Here is a 23,114-nt window from a genome sequence, read left to right on the forward strand (position 1 = left end):
TCCAGAGCAGCCATTTTCTCCAGGGGGACAGATCTCCGGAGATCAGCTGTGACACGAAGCCCCAACTGGAAATGAGCGGCGCTGATCCCTTTTGATTGCCTGACTCTGGCAAACATCCGTCCTTGATCTGCCCATCAAAGCCACGGAATCTGATTAGTGCCGAAAGGATTTGGGTCCTTTCAAAAAGGCCCGAAGGATTCGATTCGCACCTGACCGTACGAAGGGCCAAAATGCCGGAACTGCAAGGACAGAGAAAAGTCAGCTAGTGGGTTTGACGGGCGTGGAGGTAGTTAAAAATACATCTTCATTAGCCAGGGGCAGCTGCTGCTCTTGAGAGGGCTGGAAACAGTTGTTAGTCGGACGCTGCTAACGAAACGGACAACGGCACGGAGGAATAGCAGTATGAATCCCTTCTGTAATTAACTTCCCTTATCGAGCCTCTTTGTTATTTGAATTCATCGAGTCCCCAGTGTAAACTCATAGAAGGCCAGAATTAGTTGTTACATCAGACAGAGGGCTACCTTGAAAACAACATTCTGGAGTTTCTTCCGTCTCCCCCTTCTTCTTGTAAGAACATAAGAACATAAGAACTAGCCCGCTGGATCAGACCAGAGTCCATCTAGTCCAGCTCTCTGCTACTCGCAGTGGCCCACCAGGTGCCTTTGGGAGCTCACCTGCAGGAGGTGAAAGCAATGGCCTTCTCCTGCTGCTGCTGCTCCCGAGCACCTGGTCTGCTAAGGCCTTTGCAATCTGAGATCAAGGAGGATCAAGATTGGGAGCCATAGATCGACTTCTCCTCCATAAATCTGTCCAAGCCCCTTTTAAAGCTATCCAGGTGAGTGGCCATCACCCCCTCCTGTGGCAGCATCTTCCAAACACCAATCACACGTTGTGTGAAGAAGTGTTTCCTTTTATTAGTCCTAATTCTTCCCCCCAGCATTTTCAATGAATGCCCCCCTGATTCTAGTATTGTGAGAAAGAGAGAAAAAGTTCTCTCTGTCAACATTTTCTACCCCATGCATAATTTTATAGACTTCAATCATATCCCCCCTCAGACGTCTCCTCTCCAAACTAAAGAGTCCCAAACGCTGCAGCCTCTCCTCATAAGGAAGGTGCTCCAATAATGTAATGCCCAGTGATACAGAACTGCTCAAGCAAGAGCCCACAAACACTATATGGCTAGAAGCCTCTGGGGGCCAGTAGCAATTTGAGTCGAGTCAATCTGCCCCAGATGCGTACCAAGGGGGGAAAGCGCCCGGTGTACTGGTACGTCCTCCGCCCCCCCGCCCCAGAACACCCCTGTGAAGCCCCAGGAAGCCCCTGCCACGCCCCTGGAACGCCCTCCCCACACAGGGGCACGCGCCCGGTGCATTGTGCCCCCCGCGGTCCCCTTGGAGCTACACCTCTGATCTGCCCCTTGGCTTGCAGGCTCACTGTCTGATAGCACTTGGCTGCTTACAGCATCTGGAAGGGACAAGAAAACAACAGCCAAAGAGAAGCTACTGGGTAGCTGTAGCAGCTACTGGGTCTGACAGCTGCTACGGTCACCTCGAGGCTTCTGATCTTCTGAAAGATAGCTCTGTATGATCTGGTTACAGGGTACGTGTCCTATTTGTTCTTAGGGTGCCCAGATGCCACAGAAGAAAGAGAACGAACCCTTTACAGATTGCAGAAGAGGGGATTTCTACAGATTTTCTTACCCTTTATGTAACACAATCCTGACTGCGACTCCATTTCCCACGCAGCGCTGTCCAGTGTCTGGGAACCGTCTTCCTTCTGAAATGTGTTTAACACGCAGCCTACAGGTCTAAACCTGCATCCCCCGTGGCCACGATGCCTGCCCGTTCTGAGCCTCGTTTATCACAATCGAAAGCCAATGGCTACCACGTTATTCTTGAAAAGATTGAAAAAGTGCAGAGAAGGGCAACGAGGATGATTGAGGGACTGGAGCACCTTCCTTATGAGGAGAGGCTGCAGCGTTTGGGACTCTTTAGTTTGGAGAGGAGACGTCTGAGCAGGGATAGGACTGAAGTCTATAAAATTATGCACAGGGTAGAAAATGTTGACTGAGAGAAATTTTTCTCTCTTTCTCACAATACTAGAACCAGGGGGCATCCATTGGAAATGCTGGGGGGAAGAATTAGGACTAATAAAAGGAAACACTTCTTCATGCAACGTGTGATTGGTGTTTGAAGTATGCTGCCACAGGAGGTGGTGATGGCCACTAACCAGGATAGCTTTAAAAGGGGCTTGGACAGATTTATGGAGGAGAAGTCGATCTATGGCTCCCAATCTTGATCCTCTTTGATCTGAGATTGCAAATGCCTTAACAGTCCAGGTGCTCGGGAGCAACAGCCGCAGAAGGCCATTGCTTTCACCTCCTGCAGGTGAGCTCCCAAAGGCACCTGGTGGGCCACTGCGAGTAGCAGAGAGCTGGACTAGATGGACTCCGGTCTGATCCAGCTGGCTTGTTCTTATGTTCTTATGTTCTTAAATCAGCTCCTGACTCACGCTGTTTTTCGTGCCCCCTTTGCTTAGTACAGGGAACGGTGGTGAACAGAACAGCCGCGAGGTCTGCTAAAAATGCCCGAGGTGGTCAAACAGGCCTCCAAGAATCTTATTGTTAAATTCCGCATGACACCATCGGGGGGGGGGGGGGGGAAACGGTTGGCATTTGCTGAATGTTGACAACCGCCAACCTGTTCCAGCGTTCTGGGCAGAGACAAATTGCAGCTCCCGCTCACAGTGGCGAACTACACCCGGCTGACGGTGCTGAGTCACTGCTTAGTCACGCTTTGCGAGTTCCCTCTGCCTTTCCTTTTATGAGAAAAGCAGCCAGACCTGCCTCCGGGGAGTTGACCAAGCCAGGCTCGATCCAGCGGTTGGGAGGTGCCCTGTATCTTTGTGGTCGTCAGTTTTCCGAGGCACGTTGTGCGTCTCCGTGCAGCTGGATGCTTGCGCGGGCAAAGTGCGGAGAAGGGTTGCCGCGGGCACGAGGGCGAAGGCGCCTGCATCACGGTAGCTGTCCAACTGGGGAAGAGATCCTTGGGAGCAGCAGGGGCGTAGGAGGTTAAGAGCTCATGTATCTAATCTGGAGGAACCGGGTTTGGTTCCCAGCTCTGCCGCCTGAGCTGTGGAGGCTTATCTGGGGAATTCGGATTAGCCTGCACACTCCCACACATGCCAGCTGGGTGACCTTGGGCTAGTCACAGCTTCTTGGAGCTCTCTCAGCCCCACCTACCTCACAGGGTGTTTGTTGTGAGGGGGGAAGGGCAAGGAGATTGTAAGCCCCTTTGAGTCTCCTGCAGGAGGGAAAGGGGGGATATAAATCCAAACTCCTCCTCCTCCTCCTCCTCCTCCTCCTCTTCCTCTTCCTCTTCCTCTTCCTCTTCCTCTTCCTCTTCCTCTTCCTCTTCTTCTTCTTCTTCTTCTTCTTCTTCTTCTTCTTCTTCTTCTTCTTCTCTTGACGTGGTTGGAATGCACCTGTCAGGGTAGAACCACGAGCTGTGGCATCCGCCCACTAGCCTCCGAGACACCCCATTTGCTCTGTTGTGATCTAGCCCAAGGTCACCCAGCAGGAACGTCGGAGTGCGGAAACACATCTGGTTCACCAGATAGGCCTCTGCCACTCAGGTGGAGGAGTGGGGGATCAAACCCGGTTCTCCAGATTAGAATCCACCTGCTCTTAACCACTACACCACGCTGGCTCTCACACAACACACGGCATGTGGAATGCAGCCAGAAAGACCGACAAGCGGGCACACGGCTACAGCCTATAAAAGGTAAGTTGGGACGACATGTGAAAAACACGCGTGTAGAAAGACCAAGACCACAGCAGACATCTGCAGAGTCCAACAGATGTGCACATTACTTGGGTGTGTGCGCTATTATGGAAATGCATGCTCTCAAAGATTAAGCCCGGATCAGCTGGATTCCCCCCCACCCCCCCGGCTTGCTTTCTTCCGTTCTGGCAGCTGAGCCAGGCTTCGCAATTCTGGTCAGGCCAATAGCATTCAGGAGAGAGCCTGCCACCCGATGAATTGGGGTTTTTTTTGCAAAGGATAGAACAAAGTATGGACAGGGTGCCCCCCTCCTCTTGACCAAGCCACCCTTTTGGGGCCTTGGCCTGCTGGGAGACGCTCCGGAGAAGCCATTCCTGGCAGATTTGTTTGCCTTGCGAAACTGCGGGTTTGTTTTTCTTTCCAGCTCAAACATCTGGACCGATGTGGGGGAAGAGTAAACCACGGCAGACCGACGCGGCTGAGGAGCTTTTCTTCTTTCAATGGAAGCTATTCATTTGAGGCCTTCCAATGGGACCCGCCCTTCAGAGGAACTTTGGTGGTCAGACCTGCAACCGAGCGGCCCGATCCTGCCGGCTGGGGTGATTTGCTTCCCTCGTCCTTTTCAGGGCTCAGAGATTCACAGACTTTCTCAGTCGTACAAACCCGTTTCTAAATACAGGAGAGGTTGGGAATGCTAGAAACAGTGAGGGTTGTTGCGGGTTTTTCATGGCTGTGTGGCCGTGGTCTGGTAGTTCTGGCTCCTAATGTTTCACCCGCATCTATGGCTGGCATCTTCAGGGCATTTATTGTTGTATGTGTATTCCTACACCATGTCCACGTAAGTTAAAGAGACACACTTTGTTTGAATGTGAAATTGGCTGTAAACGGGGGACTGATTTATGTATTATTTGCACTGCATAAAGGATGAACGCTTTTCATATATTTTGACAAAAGCAAATAATTGGGGGGAATTTTCATGCACATATGAAAAATAACAAGTCTGAATGTATCTCTTACACTACGCAATATTTTATTATCGTGATTCTATTTAGCGTAGCCTGGTTGCAAAGGTGGCATTTGATATTAGATCTTCAGAGGTGCGTCATGGTAAGATGCGCCAGGCATCTTCCCCGTGAAGTACCTATGAAGATGCCAGCCGTAGAGGCAGGCAAAACGTCAGGAGTGAAAAGTACCAGATCACGGCCATGCAGTCTGGAAAACCCACAACAGCCAGGTGATTCTGGTCAAGAAGAAGAAGAAGAAGAAGAGGAAGAAGAAGAAGAAGAAGAAGAAGAAGAAGAAGAAGAAGAAGAAGAAGAAGAAGAAGAAGAAGAAGAAGAAGAAGAAGAAGAAGAAGAAGAAGAAGCACCTTTCTTATGAGGAGCACCTTCCTTATGAGGAGAGGCTGCAGCATTTGGGACTCTTTAGTTTGGAGAGGAGACGTCTGAGGGGGGGATAGGATTGAAGTCTATAAAATTATGCATGGGGTAGAAAATGTCGACAGAGAGAATTTTTTCTCTCTTTCTCACAATACTAGAACCAGGGGGCATTCATTGAAAATGCTGGGGGGGGGAAGAATTAGGACTAATAAAAGGAAACACTTCTTCACGCAACGTGTGACTGGTGTTTGGAATATGCTGCCACAGGAGGGGGTGATGGCCACTAACCTGGATAGCTTTAAAAGGGGCTTGGACAGATTTATGGAGGAGAAGTCGATTTATGGCTACCAATCTTGATCCTCTTTGATCTGAGATTGCAAATGCCTTAACAGACCAGGTGATCGGGAGCAGCAGCCGCAGAAGGCCATTGGTTTCACATCCTGCATGTGAGCTCCCGAATGCACCTGGTGGGCCACTGCGAGTAGCAGAGAGCTGGACTAGATGGACTCTGGTCTGATCCAGCTGGCTTGTTCTTATGTTCCTATGTTCTTAAGAAGAAGAAGAGGAGGAGGAGGAGGAGTTTGGATTTATACCCCACGTTTCTCTCCTGTAAGGAGACTCAAGATGGCCCACAAGCTCCTTTCCCCTTCCTCTCCCCACAACAGACCACAGAGGTTTCATCTCTACTTCCACCTATCTGGCTCCCATCTCTGCCTGGAGGCAGAGTGTGGGGTGTTATAAAGTAAAGTTTCCCCTTCAGCCTCTTTTGTGGGGTAGTTTGCCATTGCTTTCCCCGGCTATTATTTACCCCCTAGCTATGAGCTAGGTACTCATTTACCGACCAAGGAATGCACTGATGGCTGAATTGACCCTGAGCCAGCCACCAGGGTATCTGACCCACAGGGGGCTCAAACTCCTGACCGTGTGAGCGGCAGTGCAAGCACTTAACCACTCCGCCACGCGGCTCCTAGGGGTGTTACATAGGTGCTCAATAGCTTAGGAACTTCTACAGCATATCAATTCCAGCCAGCCGGCCCTCCGCAGCAGCCCGCCCATCGGCCACACACACGTGCGCACACACACAGAGACCATTCATTAGAGCCACAACCATGGCAATCTGGAAATAAACACTGTTTCCTCCCAACCAACTTCTCCGTCACCTCGGCAACCTCGGAGCCAAGCGGAACACGAGAAGAGAAGACATTCCAAAAAAAGAAGGAGAAAAGGAAAGCAGCTCAGAGATCGTTTTTGAGGAGGGCCTGGGAGGCCGGTTTGAAATTTGCACCCGCTGCTTTGGCCGAGCAGAAAAGAAGCGGCGCAGGCGACTGACTCGAGTGAGCCCCGTTTGAACGGACGCCGGTGAAAGGGAGCTGCTGCCATGTATAGGGCTATAGACGTGGCCTGGGGTTACGACTGATCTCCTGGAGAAAGGGGTGGACTCCAGTTTTGTGGGGTGGACTCCACGGCGTTATAACGCACTGGGACCCCTCCCCTCCCCAAGCCCCAAGAGTGGCGTAGGAGGTTAAGAGCTCGTGTATCTAATCTGGAGGAACCAGGTTTGATTCCCCGCTCTGCCGCCTGAGCTGTGGAGGCTTATCTGGGGAATTCAGATTAGCCTGTGCACTCCCACACACGCCAGCTGGGTGACCTTGGGCTAGTCACGGCTTCTCGGAGCTCTCTCAGCCCCACCCACCTCACAGGGTGTTTGTTGTGAGGGGGGAAGGGCAAGGAGATTGTCAGCCCCTTTGAGTCTCCTACAGGAGAGAAAGGGGGGATATAAATCCAAACTCCTCCTCCTCCTCCTCCTCCTCCTCCTCCTCCTCCTCTTCTTCTTCTTCTTCTTCTTCTTCTTCTTCTTCTTCTTCTTCTTCTTCTTCTTCTTCTTCTTCTTCTTCTTCTTCTTCTTCTTCTTCTTCTTCTTCTTCTTCTCCTCCTCCTCTTAGGTAGGGGTGATATGGGAAGAGGCGGTCTCATAGATAGGGGCGATATGGGGAGAGGCGGTCTCATAAGTAGGGGTGATATGGGGAGAGGCGGTCTCATAGGTAGGGGCGATATGGGGAGAGGCGGTCTCATAGGTAGGGGCGATATGGGGAGAGGCGGTCTCATAGGTAGGGGCGATATGGGGAGAGGCGGTCTCATAGGTAGGGGCGATATGGGGAGAGGCGGTCTCTTGGTAAGGGGTGATATGGGGAGAGGCGGAAGAAGAAGAAGAAGAAGAAGAAGAAGAAGAAGAAGAAGAAGAAGAAGAAGAAGAAGAAGAAGAAGAAGAAGAAGAAGAAGAAGAAGAAGAAGAAGAAGAAGAAGAAGAAGAAGAGGAGGAGGAGGAGGAGGAGGAGGAGGAGTAGGAGTTTGGATTTATGTCCCACCTTTCTCTCCTGTAAGGAGGCTCAAGGTGGCTTACCAGCTCCTTTCCCTTCCTCTCCCCACAACAGACACCTTGTGTGGTAGGTGGGGCTGAGAGAGCTCTAAAGAACTGTGACTAGCCCAAGGTCACCCAGCAGGAATGCAGGCATGCAGAAACACATCTGGTTCACCAGATAAGCCTCTGGCACTCAGGTGGAGGAGTGGGGACTCAAACCCGGTTCTCCAGATTAGAGGTCCCTCCCCTCCCTACCCCCCACTTTCCCAGGCTCTATCCTCAAATCCCCAGATCCTTTTGGATCAGGCCCTGACAGAATCTCTGGGGCTTGAAGCTGCCCCACTTCTGGCCATGCTGATACCAGACCTGGTGATGGAACCCAAAGGGCAGCAGATCCTGGCTCAGGCTCCTGCGTCAAGCTTCGGTCTTACACATGTTCCTTCTGGGTGACTTTGGGCTAGTCACATTTCTTTGGAGCTCTCTCAGCCCCATCTACCTCACAAGGCTGTTGGGGAGAGGAAGGGGAAAAGAGTTTGTAAGCTGTCTTGAGTCTTCTTAAAGGAAGAAGAAGAAGAAGAGTTTGGATTTATATCCCCCCTTTCTTTCCTTGTAGGAGACTCAAAGGGGCTGACAATCTCCTTGCCCTTCCCCCCTCACAACAAACACCCTGTGAGGTAGGTGGGGCTGAGAGAGCTCCGAGAAGCTGTGACTAGCCCAAGGTCACCCAGCTGGCATGTGTGGGAGTGCACAGGCTAATCTGAATCCCCCAGATAAGCCTCCACAGCTCAGGCGGCAGAGCTGGGAATCAAACCCGGTTCCTCCAGATTAGATACACGAGCTCTTAACCTCCTACGCCACTGCTGCTCCTTAAACATGTTTCCACTTCTGCTCCTTAAACATGTTTCCAACTGATATCTTCCCAGGGTTTCCAGTGGCGCCGTTCTGCTGCGACCCCCCCGATGCCAACGGCCAAGCGGAAAGGCCACAAGAAAGTGGGCTACGGCTCCTCCCTTCCAAGGCTTCCAAGCACAGCGCCGGCAGGCCACAGAGGGTACGCCTCGATCAGTGCTAAATTCAAAGGTGAGTGCTGCATCTGGGGAGACGGGTGGAAGGACCCCAAGAATAGGTGCGTGCGAATTTCCGATTCGGGTATATTGGACCTGAAAAATTTGGCATTCCCGAATATTCCTGAATTCCCACATCAATACGTGGGGAGGGGAGGGTTGGGGGGGGGGGACACACGAATATATTTGGTTCTATTATAACCTATAAGGAATCTTTCCTGTGATATGGGCAATTTTGCTGTAAGTGGGAGCAGCAGTGGCGTAGTGGTTAAGAGCAGGTGAACTCTGATCTGGAGGAACCAGGTTTGATTCCCCGCTCTGCCGCCTGAGCTGTGGAGGCTCATCTGGGGAATTCAGATTAGCCTGTACACTCCCACACACGCCAGCTGGGTATCCTTGGGCTAGTCACAGTTCTTTGGAGCTCTTCAGCCCCACCCACCTCACAGGGTGTTTGTTGTGAGGGGGGAAGGGCAAGGAGATTGTGAGTCCCTTTGAGTCTCCTGCAGGAGAGAAAGGGGGGATATAAATCCAACTCTTCTTCTCCTCCTCCTCCGTCTTCTAAATGTTCAAAATAATTTCTCTAATATCTGCCATTCTGGTTTCATTTCAGGCCCAGGGCCCGGGAAATACAGCCGGCAGCCTTGCACTGGCATTAAGAACCATGACTTCACGAAGTTTGCCGAGCCGGCCTTCTCGATGCGAGTCAAATCCTCGGAAAGAAGTAAGAGGGAGCAGAGAGAATGGGTCGTGTTGCCATTCCTGGGTTGGGGAGGGGGGAGGAGACTTGTGGGTTCTTGGCCTTGACAATGGCCAGTCCCACTAGTTTTTTAGCAGCAAAATAAAACAGGAACCCAGCGGCATCTTGAAGGCCAACACCAAATATTGCAGTGTAAGGCAATGTAATAGACGGAAGGCAATGCAATAGAGTAAGGCAATGCAACGGTGTAAGGCAATGCAATAGACAGAAGCAGCATCAAGTGTCCACAGGACGGGTTTGGCTTAAAAAAAATAGCAAATAAAATTAAATTGTGTTGATGGTGAGAAGGGGTGGATGATGGTCTGTGTGGATCTTTGCCCTCACGGAATGAGTAGAATCTACCGCTTTGCCATGGAGAGAAACACATCTTATTGTGATATACCTCTGAAAGTGCCAGCCATAGATGCGGGCAAAACGCTAAGGACAAAAACTCCCAGATCTTAGCCACACAGACCGGAAAACCCACAAGAGCCAGTGCAATGAAAGGGACCTCAGATCCTCGCAAGTAAGGTGAGTGTTCCCCAGACGCTGACGTGTATAACCAAAACCAATGCCAATCCTGTTGCCAACGAAGAAGTCTGCGACCTTGGAATGCACGGCGTGGCATAGCTTCTTTGAAAGATACACTTGTTTGAAAGACAGGCTCCTCTGAAGGATACCCTGCCGTCTACATTCCACTTGGGGCGTGACCAGAAAAGCACAGAAAATATCCTTTGAAGCCTTCCGGGCTTCATTCGAGGGTCCAGAATCAGAAGAAGAACATCAGATTATGGGTGAACGGGTGCCGGGCGGATTCGAAGAGGTGTCCATCTGAGATCTTTAGAAGGCCCATCACGTGCCTTATCAACCTCGGCATCTTAAGCCACTCAAACATTTTGGCGATACACCAACGCAGGATGCAGATAGACGTTATCGTCAGCTGCGCGACGGCTGGAAGCAACTATAGCAGTGGTGGCGAACCTATGGCACGGGTGCTAGAGGTGGCACTCAGAGCCTTCTCCGTGGGCACGCGCAAACAGAGTCGCCCACCCCCCACACATCTAGGCTGGCCTGGGCCGCTGGGCTCAATTATTAGCATTAAACCAAAGATCTAGTTTTGAGGAAGCAGTGTAGGTAACCCTGTTAAGCGCTGTTAAACCCCACCGATTTTCATGCGAAGAACTAAAGCGCGATCCTTTACCTGGGAGTAAGCTCAGTTGCTGGCAATGGGGCTTGCTTCTGAGTCAACCCTCCTAGGGTCGTGATTCACCCATTGGAAGGGTTGCACAGTTGCTTCAAAGCAAAGCCACCAACTACCACCAAGCTTACTCCCAAGTAACGCACGCTTCGGAGCCAACCGTTTTTTTCTAAACTAAAACCTCAGTATTCAGGTTAAATTGCCGCGTTGGCGCTTTGTGATAAATGTGGGTTTTGGGTTGCAATTTGGGCACTCGGTCTCGAAAAGGTTCGCCATCACTGAACTATAGTAACTTCCATTGTTACGATTTGAGAGGGCAGCTATGTCCGCCTGCAATAGGTCTCGATCTTTTGGATTTCATTCTTCCTGTCACCATGATGACCAGCACCAGAAGTTGGGAGCTGGAGTCCCGTAAGAACATAAGAACATAAGAACAAGCCAGCTGGATCAGACCAGAGTCCATCTAGTCCAGCTCTCTGCTACTCGCAGTGGCCCACCAGGTGCCTTTGGGAGCTCACCTGCAGGAGGTGAAAGCAATGGCCTTCTGCGGCTGTTGCTCCCGAGCACCTGGACTGTTAAGGCATTTGCAATCTCAGATCAAAGAGGATCAAGATTGGGAGCCATCAATCGACTTCTCCTCCATCAATCTGTCCAAGCCCCTTTTAAAGCTATCCAGGTGAGTGGCCATCACCACCTCCTGTGGCAGCATATTCCAAACACCAATCACACGTTGCGTGAAGAAGTGTTTTCTTTGATTAGTCCTAATTCTTCCCCCCAGCATTTTCAATGGATGCCCCCTGGTTCTAGTATTGTGAGAAAGAGATTCTGTCGACATTTTCTACCCCATGCATAATTTTATAGACTTCAATCCTATCCCCCCTCAGCCGTCTCCTCTCCAAACTAAAGAGTCCCAAACGCTGCAGCCTCTCCTCATAAGGAAGGTGCTCCAGTCCCTCAATCATCCTCGTTGCCCTTCTCTGCACTTTTTCTATCTCTTCGTCCCCCGGGATCATTTCAATATTCAGCAGGACGCCCCCCCCCCCCCAGCAACGGAACTCTCTGCAACACATTTTGTTCCTTCTGTGACGGTCAGCTGCCCTTCAAATGATAACTTGGCCTCGACTTCCTGTGACTCAGACTTTTTTCCTTTCCAGTAAAAGCTTCCTGAACGTCAGGTTCCAGGCAGCTATGGGAGATAACCCCTTATCTGTACCTTTCTCCAGCTTATCGCCAGAACGTTTCAAATCACATTTTTTAATTTCAAGATGCTAAATTCAAGAAGGAATGAGATGCGTCTTCAAAACCACTAGATCTCGGCAATGGCCCCCATAAGTACTCAAACAAACAAAGAACCTTTATTGGCATAACAACATTATATACGCAGATCCGCTTAACCAAGTAGAGGGAAGCTAAAATAAATGTACAGGTAGAGAGGCTGATGTTCAGGATTTGCTCCTAAAGCGCTGTTTTATATACAAATCCAAAAATCTGGTGACTGCGCCGTTTGCATCACTACTGGGGCTGTCCAACAGAAAGGTAATCTTTTGCAAGTCAGATGCATGCTCTTTTTTGAGTAGCAGGGGTGACAAGTATTTGACTCTGGGTACTGCATAAAGTGGACAATAAAGTAAAATGTGGTCTATAGAGTCAACACAATTCCCATTGCATATGCATAGCCTTTGGTGGCAAGGGGTTTTAGTGAATCTCCGTGTTGATACGGCTGGTGGAAGGGCATTGCAACGGGCCAACATCATTGCTCTATGGAACCTGGGCACGGTTATCTGGTGCAGGTATTGAGCCCCCTTATTACCAATGTAGGTGATACCTAGAGCTAAAGGAGAACAAGTCCTGGAAGCCTTTTCCAGTAGGATCTGATGTTCCTGGTCAAACAGCCTTCTCTTCAGAACCCCATAAGTACTCGCTGAGTCTTCATCCAGTGTATTTCTTCCTTCTCGATTATGGGCTGCTTCGCAAAAATGCAGATGGCCTGAAATTCTTGATGTGCCTCTCCCATGCTTTGCCGTGAAGAATGTGCCATATCTTTGGGAGAGGTTAACAGTCGTTTCCGCATGGCAAAATTATACCACCGTTTTTTAAAACCTGGGTTTATTTTGTCCTGGGGTGTCCGTTTGCATGGCTGCACATTTTTTGGAAGGAATCTAGTGAAGACTGGAAGGAAATACTCCAGCGTGTTTCACACCAGCCTGGGTCTTCTGTATTTACTTTGGAAGCATCTCTGACCATGCCCGGTGTCCCGCGTTCTGATTGGCGGTTGTTTTTGAGTGGCAGCTTGAACGAACGTCAGGCGGGGAGATCAGACGGCTGGGCAGGAAAAATAAACCAGTCCTGCTTCCAATTGGTGGGGACAGGTGCCGTGGGCAGATGCCATTGGGGTCACGCCCCCATACTCCTCCTCCTCCCCCCTTGCCCTGCCCCACCAGATCCCGCTGCTGGCTAAGATAAATGGGGCACCGGGAAGTGCGGGGGGCAGAGTGGGGGGCCCATGGGGGGCTCAGAAAACTCAGAGTCTGCCACAGGCTCAATTTTTTCTTGCTACCCCCCTGCCTTACAGGCTGTTCTCAATGATCATAAGGCAATGATTAAGGAAGACAATTGTTATAAGTATGGCAAAGAACATGAAAGCTGTACCACAGCTCAAGCGGGTGCTTCTTCTTTTTCTTACAAGTGATCGCTATCAAGGAAAGTCCCGGTCCCTGTTACTATGTGGACCCCAGCATTTCGCACGTGGGATTATGGAGGCCTGTCTCATACCGCATGGTCAAAGCAGCCAAGAGCAAAAGTAAGTATGAAGCAGAGTGAACTGAGGTCATCTACACTGGGTTGGGTACATTGGTTTAGATCAGTGTTTCCCATTCTTCTCGATGTTGCGGTACCCTTGAAAGGTCTACCTCTCAGAAGGCTGGAAAGGGTCCAGGTCTACCACTTGGGAGGCTGGAGGGGGTCCAGGTCTACCCCTCAGGAGTTCGAAAGGGGTCCAGGTCTACTGCTTAGAAGGATGGAAGGGGTCCAGGTCTACCACTTGGGACAGGCCAGAAGGGGTCCAGGCCTACCGCTCACAAGGTCAGAAAGGTGTCCAGGTCTACCAATTGGAAGACCAGAGGGGGGGTTTTTTCCAGGTCTACTGTGGCAGACCAGAAGGGGGGGCGGGTCTACTGCTTGGCAGGCCAGAAAGAGGGACCAGGTCTACCGCTTGGAAGGCCGGAAGGGGGGGTCCAGGTCTACCGCTTGTCGGCTCAGAAGGTGTCCAGGTCGACCACTCGGAAGTTCAGAAAAGGGTCCCGGTCTACCACTTGGGGGGGGAAGGAGAAAGGGGTCTAGGTCTACCACTTGGGAGCCCAGAAGGGGCTCAGTTGGTGTCCAGAAGGGGCTCAGAAGGTGTCCAGGTCTACCACTCGGAAGTTCAGAAAAGGGTCCAGGTCTACCACTTGGGGGGGGGAAGGAGAAAGGGGTCTAGGTCTACCACTTGGGAGCCCAGAAGGTCCACCTCTTGGAATGCCAGAAGGGGTCCTGGCCTACTGCTTGGGAGGGGCTGGTAGCATTGTCGCGGTGCCCCTGGGACGTGCTCATGGCACCCCTGAGTACTGCGGAACCCCGGTTGGGAACCGCTAGTTTAGAGCGAAGGACGGGATCACAGCTGAAAAATGGGTGGTCTTTCAGTTTTGGAAGGACTGTGGCTCGGTGACAGAGGGTCTGACTGGCATGCAGAAGGTGCTGGGTTAGATTCCTGGTTCAGGGCCTGGTCAGCATACACTCAGGTGGGCCCAGAGTTTCTGCTGAGGCCCAGGGCTGCCAGCACTCACTTCATTGCTAATACTGTACCCAGATGCACACATTTGTTAGAGCTGGTTGTCTACTACGTGAGACAGGATGAAGATAGGCATTCCAGTGGGACTTGTCTTATATCCTGAAGGTGGTTTTGTGCATCCATTCATGCCACTGCGTTCTACTGATTACCTCCAACGCCCACTGGATTCCCCCCAGGGCAGGCTGGCTATTTCTTAAACCATTTCTCACCTCCAGACCGAAAAGCAAGCGTGAGGGAGCATCAAGGCAGCATGGTGTAGTGGTTAAGAGCAGGTGGGTTCTAATCTGGAGAACCGGGTTTGATTCCCCACTCCTCCACCTGAGTGGCAGAGGCTTATCGGGTGAACCAGATGTGTTTCCGCACTCCAACACAGCTGAGTGATCTTGGGTTAGTCTCAGTTCTTTGGAACTCTCTCAGCCCCACCTACCTCACAAGATTGTTGTGCGGAGAGGAAGGGAAAAGGAGCTTGTAGGCCACCTTGAGTCTCCTTACAGAAGAAGCTCTTCTTAATAGCAGCTGGACAGATCTTCAAATCAAGCCGGGTGGTTTAGCTGAGTTCAGATGGAAGGCAAAGATGCGGCGGGAGCCGACTCCTGTTTTGCCAATCAATCTGGAGTGTCTCGGTTCCGTGAAGCTAAGGGACCCTAAGCTGTTGACAGTGTGACTGCCTGAATGAACAGGCAGTAAAGCCACTGAAATAACACGAGGGAAACAAGTGGGTTTTGCAGCTTTAAAGCCATAATCTAGTAAGTGCCTCAGAGGCGAGCGACGGAATTAATGCTAAGAGGCGATGAATTACCAGTTAAGATCTCATCGAGGAGTTTAATGGCAGTCGCGCTAACTGAACGGGAGAGGCATTCTGTCGAAAAAGGCGGCTAGGTTCGGAAATCAAGAGGACGGATGTCACTGCGAATTAGAACGGGAGGGCTTCCATCTCACGGCAAGGACACGGAGCTTGCCTCTACGGCGAGTCCCACTGTTCCGATTTTTGGGACCCTCCCCGGGAGGAAGCGCAGCATGCGATTTTCTCGTCGCGTTGCTGAGCGCATCATTCCTGCTATCGAATCTCTACATCATTACATATGCGCTTTCATAATAATCCACCTACAGGCAGATAATTTCAGAAGGCAGCCAGGTTGCCCCCCAGTAGAATAGCTCAGTTCGAGTCCAGTAGCATCTTAGAGGTCGGCGGTATTTTCAGGGTGTGAGCTTTTGAGGTTCGAGGCTCCCTTGGACAGGTACAAAGAGAGCTTTGACTTGCGAAAGCGCAAACCCCGAAAATCCTGTTGGTCTCTAGTGGTTTTCCCGCACATGTTATTTCTATGTCTGCAATTCACCTTTTTTCCCACTTTCTGCATATGTTTTGCTCCCTCTAGTGGCCGCTTCGATCTTCCTAGCTGTTTTTTCCCCAGTTATTTTTTTACACAAGCAGTTTAAAAACCCAGAAAAACAGCTAGGAAAGATGAAGTGAAGTGAGCATTAGAGCAGTGGTTCTCAACCTGGGGGTCGGGACCCCTCTGGGGGTCGAACGACTCTTTCACAGGGGTCGCCTAAGACTCTCTGCATCAGTGTTCTCCATCTGTAAAATGGATAAGTGTTAGGGCTGGGGGTTACCACAACATGAGGAACTGTATTAGGAAGGTTGAGAACCACTGCATTAGAGGGAACAAAACACCTACAGAAACCCCCCCCCCTTACAGTATGGGCACACAACTGATAAAATAACACAAATAACACAACTGAGAAAAGAACACATAAGCATTTTATTGTCATTGTGCACGCACAACGAAATTTACAGCAGCATTCCTCGATGCACACAATTTCAGACTCATACCCCACCCTCACTTTCCCCTTCCTCCACCCATCCCGACACAGCCCCAAACACATCAACACGAAGCCGCGGAGTTCAGCATCGCCACAGCTCTAGAGTAGAAGCTGTCTCTAAGCCTCTTGGTCCTAGTTTTGATAGACCTGTGTCGTCTGCCGGATGGTCACAGCTCAAAAAGAGAGTGTGCCGGATGAGACGGGTCCCTCAGAATATTTTGGGCTTTCTTTAGGCTTCGGGAATTATAGAGTTCTTCCAAGGAGGGGAGAGGGCAGCCGATAATCCTCTGTGCAGTAGCGATCACCCTTTGGAGCGCCTTCCTATCTGCCACTGTGCAACTGGAGAACCATACACAGAGGCAGTAAGGTGAAGACACTCTCTATAGCGCAGCGGCAAAAGCACATGCAGACAAACCCCACAGTGCTACTGGACTTGAATCTAGCTATTCACTTCTAATGTTTCCCTGGTTCACACTGGGACATCCCAGATATGGATTATTATGAGAGAGTGAAGTATCCAGTGATCCATGGACCCAACACAGCTCATTGGCCTTGCGTTTCTCAGCAAATCCTGTTGGGGACCAGTAGCAAAGAGGGAGGCTGTGGCTCAGTAGCAGAGCATCTGTTTTGCACAAGGAAAGTCCTAGCTTCAATTCCCAGCATCCCCAGCGAAAACATTTTTTTTGAGAAAGGTGTTTGAAAAGACCTGGAATTGACCCCGTGTCAGTCAATTGACCTTGTGCCAGGCCACTCACCTGGATAGCTTTAAAAAGGCCTTGGACAGATTGATGGAGGAGAAGTCGATCTATGGCTACCAATCTCGATCCTCCTCGATCTGAGGTTGCAAATGCCTTAGCAGACCAGGTGCTCGGGAGCAGCAGCAGCAGCAGCAGAAGGCCCTTGCTTTCACCTCCTGCCTGTGAGCTCCCAAAGGCACCTGGTGGGCCACTGCGAGTAGCAGAGTGCTGGACTAGATGGACTCTGGTCTGATCCAGCAGACTCTTTTCTTATGTTCTTATAAGGGGCTTGGACAGACTTATGGAGGAGAAGTCGATCTCTGGCTACCAATCTCGATCCTCCTCGATCTGAGATTGCAAATGCCTTAGCAGACCAGGTGCTCGGGAGCAGCAGCAGCAGCAGAAGGCCCTTGCTTTCACCTCCTGCCTGTGAGCTCCCAAAGGCACCTGGTGGGCCACTGCGAGTAGCAGAGTGCTGGACTAGATGGACTCTGGTCTGATCCAGCAGACTCTTTTCTTATGTTCTTATAAGGGGCTTGGACAGACTTATGGAGGAGAAGTCGATCTCTGGCTACCAATCTCGATCCTCCTCGATCTGAGATTGCAAATGCCTTAGCAGACCAGGTGCTCGGGAGCAGCAGCAGCAGAAGGCCCTTGCTTTCACCTCCTGCCTGTGAGCTCCCAAAGGCACCTGGTGGGCCACTGCGAGTAGCAGAGTGCTGGACTAGATGGACTCTGGTCTGATCCAGCAGACTCTTTTCTTATGTTCTTATAAGGGCCATCGACAGATTTATAGAGGAGCAGTCAATCTCTGGCTACCAATCTCGATCCTCCTCGATCTGAGATTGCAAATGCCTTAGCAGACCAGGTGCTCGGGAGCAGCAGCAGCAGAAGGCCCTTGCTTTCACATCCTGCCTGTGAGCTCCCAAAGGCACCTGGTGGGCCACTGCGAGTAGCAGAGTGCTGGACTAGATGGACTCTGGTCTGATCCAGCAGACTCTTTTCTTATGTTCTTATAAGGGGCTTGGACAGACTTATGGAGGAGAAGTCGATCTCTGGCTACCAATCTCGATCCTCCTCGATCTGAGATTGCAAATGCCTTAGCAGACCAGGTGCTCGGGAGCAGCAGCAGCAGAAGGCCATTGCTTTCACCTCCTGCCTGTGAGCTCCCAAAGGCACCTGGTGGGCCACTGCGAGTAGCAGAGTGCTGGACTAGATGGACTCTGGTCTGATCCAGCAGACTCTTTTCTTATGTTCTTATAAGGGGCTTGGACAGACTTATGGAGGAGAAGTTGATCTCTGGCTACCAATCTCGATCCTCCTCGATCTGAGATTGCAAATGCCTTAGCAGACCAGGTGCTTGGGAGCAGCAGCAGCAGAAGGCCATTGCTTTCACATCCTGCCTGTCAGCTCCCAAAGGCACCTGGTGGGCCACTGTGAGTAGCAGAGAGCTGGACTAGATGGACTCTGGTCTGATCCAGCCGACCAGGTGCTCAGGAGCAGCAGTGGCGTAGGAGGTTAAGAGCTCGTGTTTCTAATCTGGAGGAACCGGGTTTGATTCCCAGCTCTGCCGCCTGAGCTGTGGAGGCTTATCTGGGGAATTCAGATTAGCCTGTGTACTCCCACACACGCCAGCTGGGTGACCTTGGGCTAGTCACAGCTTCTCGGAGCTCTCTCAGCCCCACCTACCTCACAGGGTGTTTGTTGTGAGGGGGGGAAGGGCAAGGAGCTTGTAAGCCCCTTTGAGTCTCCTGCAGGAGAGAAAGGGGGGATATAAATCCAAACTCTTCTTCTTCTTCTTTCTTGTGTTCTTAACACCAGTTGAACCAACAGCCTGACATATATAAAGCAGATTTAGATGTCCCTAGAGATGGGCAGTGGTCAGGACAGGATGCCTCTAGGAGACCGAAGCTTCTAATGGCCTGTAATCCCCCATTTCTACCCCGTTATTCATATATGTGGAGCATTATCTCCACAGGACCACTTCGGGTTAAGACAGCAGTGCCAAGACAAAGGATAAAACCACCGCGGTCCTAAGACAAATGAGGTCTCTGCACAACTGTTGTCTAACCACACAACCCCAAGCATATTACACGGTTTGACCTAATATGAGGAACGGTACCCTCAGCTGCTGATATATATTGCAAAAGCTATCCTTTTCTCTGAGCTGCTTTTGTTCGCTCTGACCCAGGGAGGAAAAGCCGGCGGCATTGTTAGGAAAGCTAAACTGCTCTGTAGAGGAAGCGTGGCTTCACGGGGCGGGGGGGGGGAGGGGGGGAAAGGGGTAATGAGGCACAAAGACCTCGCCCTTCAGGGAACAGTCCACGGAGCGGGAACGGTTCTGCAGAAGGGGAGGGAGGCAGAGAAACAACCCCACACATTCGAAACGGGCTTTCTGTAGGAAAAGCGGCGGAGCAAGCCTCCAGAATCGGGGCCTACGCAGAACGGTGACTTCCTGCAAGGAAGGAAAAGTAGGGTGCCGTGTGGTTTCCGGGCTGTATGGCCGTGTTCTAGCAGCATTCCCTCCTGACGTTTCGCCTGCATCTGTGGCTGGCGTCTTCAGAGGACCCTCTGAAGATGCCAGCCACAGATGCAGGCGAAACGTCAGGAGAGGATGCTGCTAGAACGCGGCCATACAGCCCGCAAACTACACAGCACCCCAGTGATTCCGGCCGTGAAAGCCTTCGACAATACATTGAAGAAAAGGTAATCTCTGTCTGCTTCGGTGTTGCAGGTGCGACAGTGACCCCTGCTCCTAACGAGTATTGCGTGGAGAAAATTCACCCTCCGGACGAGCCAAACGCACCGGCGTACACCATCGGTTTCCGCACGCGCTACTGGGAGAACAGCCCGTATCCTGCCCCTAACAGATACAGCCTCCCGGGGACACTGGGCCCCCAGTTACCTGTCAAAGAGTCTGCCCCCTGTCCTTCTATGGCTCCCAGTGCTTCTATGTGGGGCTATGCTACCGACTGGGCGAAAGGGCCCAGCCCAGCGGCTCACACCTTACCCCATCCAGATTTTTACCTGCACTGCCAGCCAGCCTACAGCCTGTCCCAACGGCTCGAGGCATCCAGGAAGGAGTACACGCCAGGGCCCCCGGACTACAACGCCGAGCGGGTCACCGTACACAAGCCCAGGGCTCCGTGCTTCTACTTTGGGATCCGCCACTCCGAGTACTCCCACGGCACCCCTCCCGTCTGCCTAATCCAGGACTGAGTCAACCTGCTAACCACGCACAGAGATCTTGGACGGAAGGGGTCAGCCGCTCGGAAGAGAAAAGTGTCCTCTTAGATAGGGTCTGCTCTCTGTCGTCAGAGACGAGTCAACCGATCTTTGCTCCAAACAGACCTCCTGTTTGGCCTGTTTGTGGCTCGGCCAGGGCGTGGCTTCGCGCTCGTTCCTGCGCCAAGTCACGGTTCTTCTCCGCTCTTCTGATGCACCCTTCCGACATGAAGAGATCAAATGGTTATTTTGACATCTTGCGTTGGGAACAGCTTCCCGAGTCGCGAGAAGCTCGACACGTCCCTCGTTGGGACTGTACGTCACCCTGCGGAATTAAACGATAGCACCCGAATGTTTTGACAAAGATATTGCAGTGGCTCCTGTTTCTTGCTTCTCCCCTGTGGGTTGGCGGTAGAGCGTTTGCTTGAACTGAATTGTTGGAAAGGCTGTCACTTAGAGGAAAAAGAATAGGATTTAGTGGCTAAGAGCAGGTGCACTCTGATCTGGAGGAACCGGGTTTGATTCCCAGCTCTGCCGCTTGAGTTGTGGAGGCTTATCTGGGGAATTCAGATTAGCCTGTACATTCCCACACATGCCAGCTGGGTGACCTTGGGCTAGTCACAGCTTTTCGGAGCTCTCTCAGCCCCACCCACCTCACAGGGTGTTTGTTGTGAGAGGGGAAGGGCAAGGAGATTGTAAGCCCCTTTGAGTCTCCTACAAGGAAAGAAAGGGGGGATATAAATCCAAACTCTTCTTCTTCCTTTAAGATGACTCAAGACAGCTTACAAACTCTTTCCCCCTTCCTCTCCCCAACAGACCCCTTGTGAGGTAGACGGGGCTGAGAGAGCTCCGAAGAACTGTGACTAGCCCAAGGTCACCCAGAAGGAACATGTGTGGAGGAGGACAAATCTGGAGGACACAAAGCTGTTTCTGATGGAAATGAAGGATAGGATTTGCCATAATGGGTTTAAATTATGGGCAGAAAGGTACTGGCTGGAAACCAGGATTTGTTCTTTTAACAGTAAGAGTAGTTCAGTAGTAGAATTGGCTGCTTAGGGAGGTGGTCAGTTCCCGCCCACTGGCAGTCTTCAAACAGTGGTTGGACAAACCCTGGTCAGTGCTGCTTTGGGCTGATTTCGCATGGCTCAGGAGTTTGGACGGGACTGACTCCAGCGTGGTGTAGTGGTTAAGAGCAGGTGGATCCTAATCTGGAGAACTGGGTTTGATTCCCTGCTCCTCAACCTGAGTGGTGGAGGCTTATCTGGTGAACTAGATGTGTTTCTGCACTCCTACACTCCTGAAGGGTGACCTTAGACCAGTCACAGTTCTCTCATAACTCCCTCAGCCCCACCTGCCTCACAAGGTGTCTTTTGTGGGGAGAGGAAGGGAAAGAAGCTTATAAGCCACTTTGAGTCGCCTTACAGGAGAGAAAGGTGGGGTATAAATCCAAACTCCTCCTCTTCCTCCTCTTCTTCCTCCTCCTCCTCCTCCTCCTCCTCTTCTTCTCCTTCTCCTTCTTCTTCTTCTTCTTCTTCTTCTTCTTCTTCTTCTTCTTCTTCTTCTTCTTCTTCTTCTTCTTCTTCTTCTTCTTCTTCTTCTTCTTCTTCTTCTTCTTCTTCTTCTTCTTCTTCTTCCTCTTCCTCTTCCTCTTCCTCTTCCTCTTCCTCTTCTCCTTCTCCCTCCTCTTCCTCTTCCTCTTCCTCTTCCTCCTCCTCCTCCTCCTCCTCCTCTTCCTCCTCCTCTTCCTCTTCTTCCTCTTCTTCCTCCCCCTCCCCCTCCCCCTTCCTCCTCCTCCTCCTCCTCCTCCTCCTCCTCCTCCTCCTCCTCCTCCTCCTCCTCCTCCTTCTTCTTCCACCCTCCACCCTGGCTGCCCAGCTGTTCCACAGAGACACTCTTGGTGACTCTCAAGCTACAGATTACAAACAAACCCTTCACTTTTAAAGCAATGCTTGTCTCTGGCCCACGTCTACCCCTCAAGCAGGGCAGCCGGGTGGAGGAGAGAAAATGAGAGGCAGTCAGACCCAGGCACAGAGTTGCTGCTCTCCAGCGTGTGGCAGCATTGCACTGCGTTTCCCCCAGATCTTCCCGCAACGGCTGTCTCCAGCGCGTCATACTCCTCGTGGCCTTCAGGTGGCAGCAATTCGGCACAGAAAGAAAATGGGGAAAGGCATCCAAACCTGTGGGAACTGGATGCATTTCGAGGCACAGCCAAGCAAGCAAGAGACCTATGTGTCTTATGCAACACAATTGTCTTCTATGAGCATGCACGGTCAACGCATAATTTCCTGGGGCTTGCACGAATTCACAACGCGCACCCTGTTCCATGCTGCACCCTGTTCCATGCCACACAGTAGAGGCATCTTTCCCCTGCTTGGGTCTTGTGTGCATGAATACTCCCATCTCCTTATGTGCTGAAATTCCCACACACCTGGCACCAATGCTCCATACAGCAACGTGATTCATAACCTGGCAGTGACATTCCCTTCAACACCAGGTTGGCGCCGCCCAACGCCGATCATGAGCAAGTTTGCCCCAGTCCGAATTGGTCTCAGGAGGTTGCATACACCTTCTTTGGCCGTTTCCGCATGGCACATTTACACTGGGTTACAACCGGTATCTTACAAACTGGGCCTGTTTTATCCTGGTTTCTCTCTCTGCACGGCTGCCTTGTTTCTTTCCAGAAGCCGAGTTCGGACCGGTCCAGTTTGTCCCGCACAATTTATGCTCCCACAAAAATGCAGCACCTCTCAACCCAAAGTGGCAAGGTGGGGAAAATAAACTGGTTCTGCTCCCGCAGTGTTTGCATGGCAGCGGGGCCTCCGCCGGGATGTTTGAAAAGAATTGCCAATTTGGCAATTTTTGAAAATCCCAGGCTAAGGGAAATATTGCGGGGCAACACCGGGGCAGGCCCACTTTAGCACCGGGAACCGTGCGGAAAACTAGCACAAACCGGGATACTTCACTTGCCTATCTCGGGATATTTG

The 23,114-nt window shown here is 51.3% G+C and overlaps 1 protein-coding gene across 1 annotated transcript; it reads left to right on the forward strand.

Annotated features, from left to right (window-relative positions):
• Positions 1–6,315: 6,315 nt before the first annotated feature.
• ODF3L1 (outer dense fiber of sperm tails 3 like 1) lies at positions 6,316–20,494 on the forward strand. The gene is made up of 5 exons (XM_048482118.1): positions 6,316–6,495; positions 8,444–8,600; positions 9,195–9,305; positions 13,205–13,318; positions 19,640–20,494. Exons 2-5 carry the CDS (start codon positions 8,480–8,482, stop codon positions 20,122–20,124), a joined length of 831 nt encoding a protein of 276 aa, XP_048338075.1. The 5' UTR covers positions 6,316–6,495; positions 8,444–8,479; the 3' UTR covers positions 20,125–20,494.
• Positions 20,495–23,114: the final 2,620 nt, after the last annotated feature.

The sequence above is a fragment of the Sphaerodactylus townsendi genome, linkage group LG17 (assembly GCF_021028975.2).
Source record: "Sphaerodactylus townsendi isolate TG3544 linkage group LG17, MPM_Stown_v2.3, whole genome shotgun sequence".
NCBI classification, from domain to species: domain Eukaryota; kingdom Metazoa; phylum Chordata; class Lepidosauria; order Squamata; family Sphaerodactylidae; genus Sphaerodactylus; species Sphaerodactylus townsendi.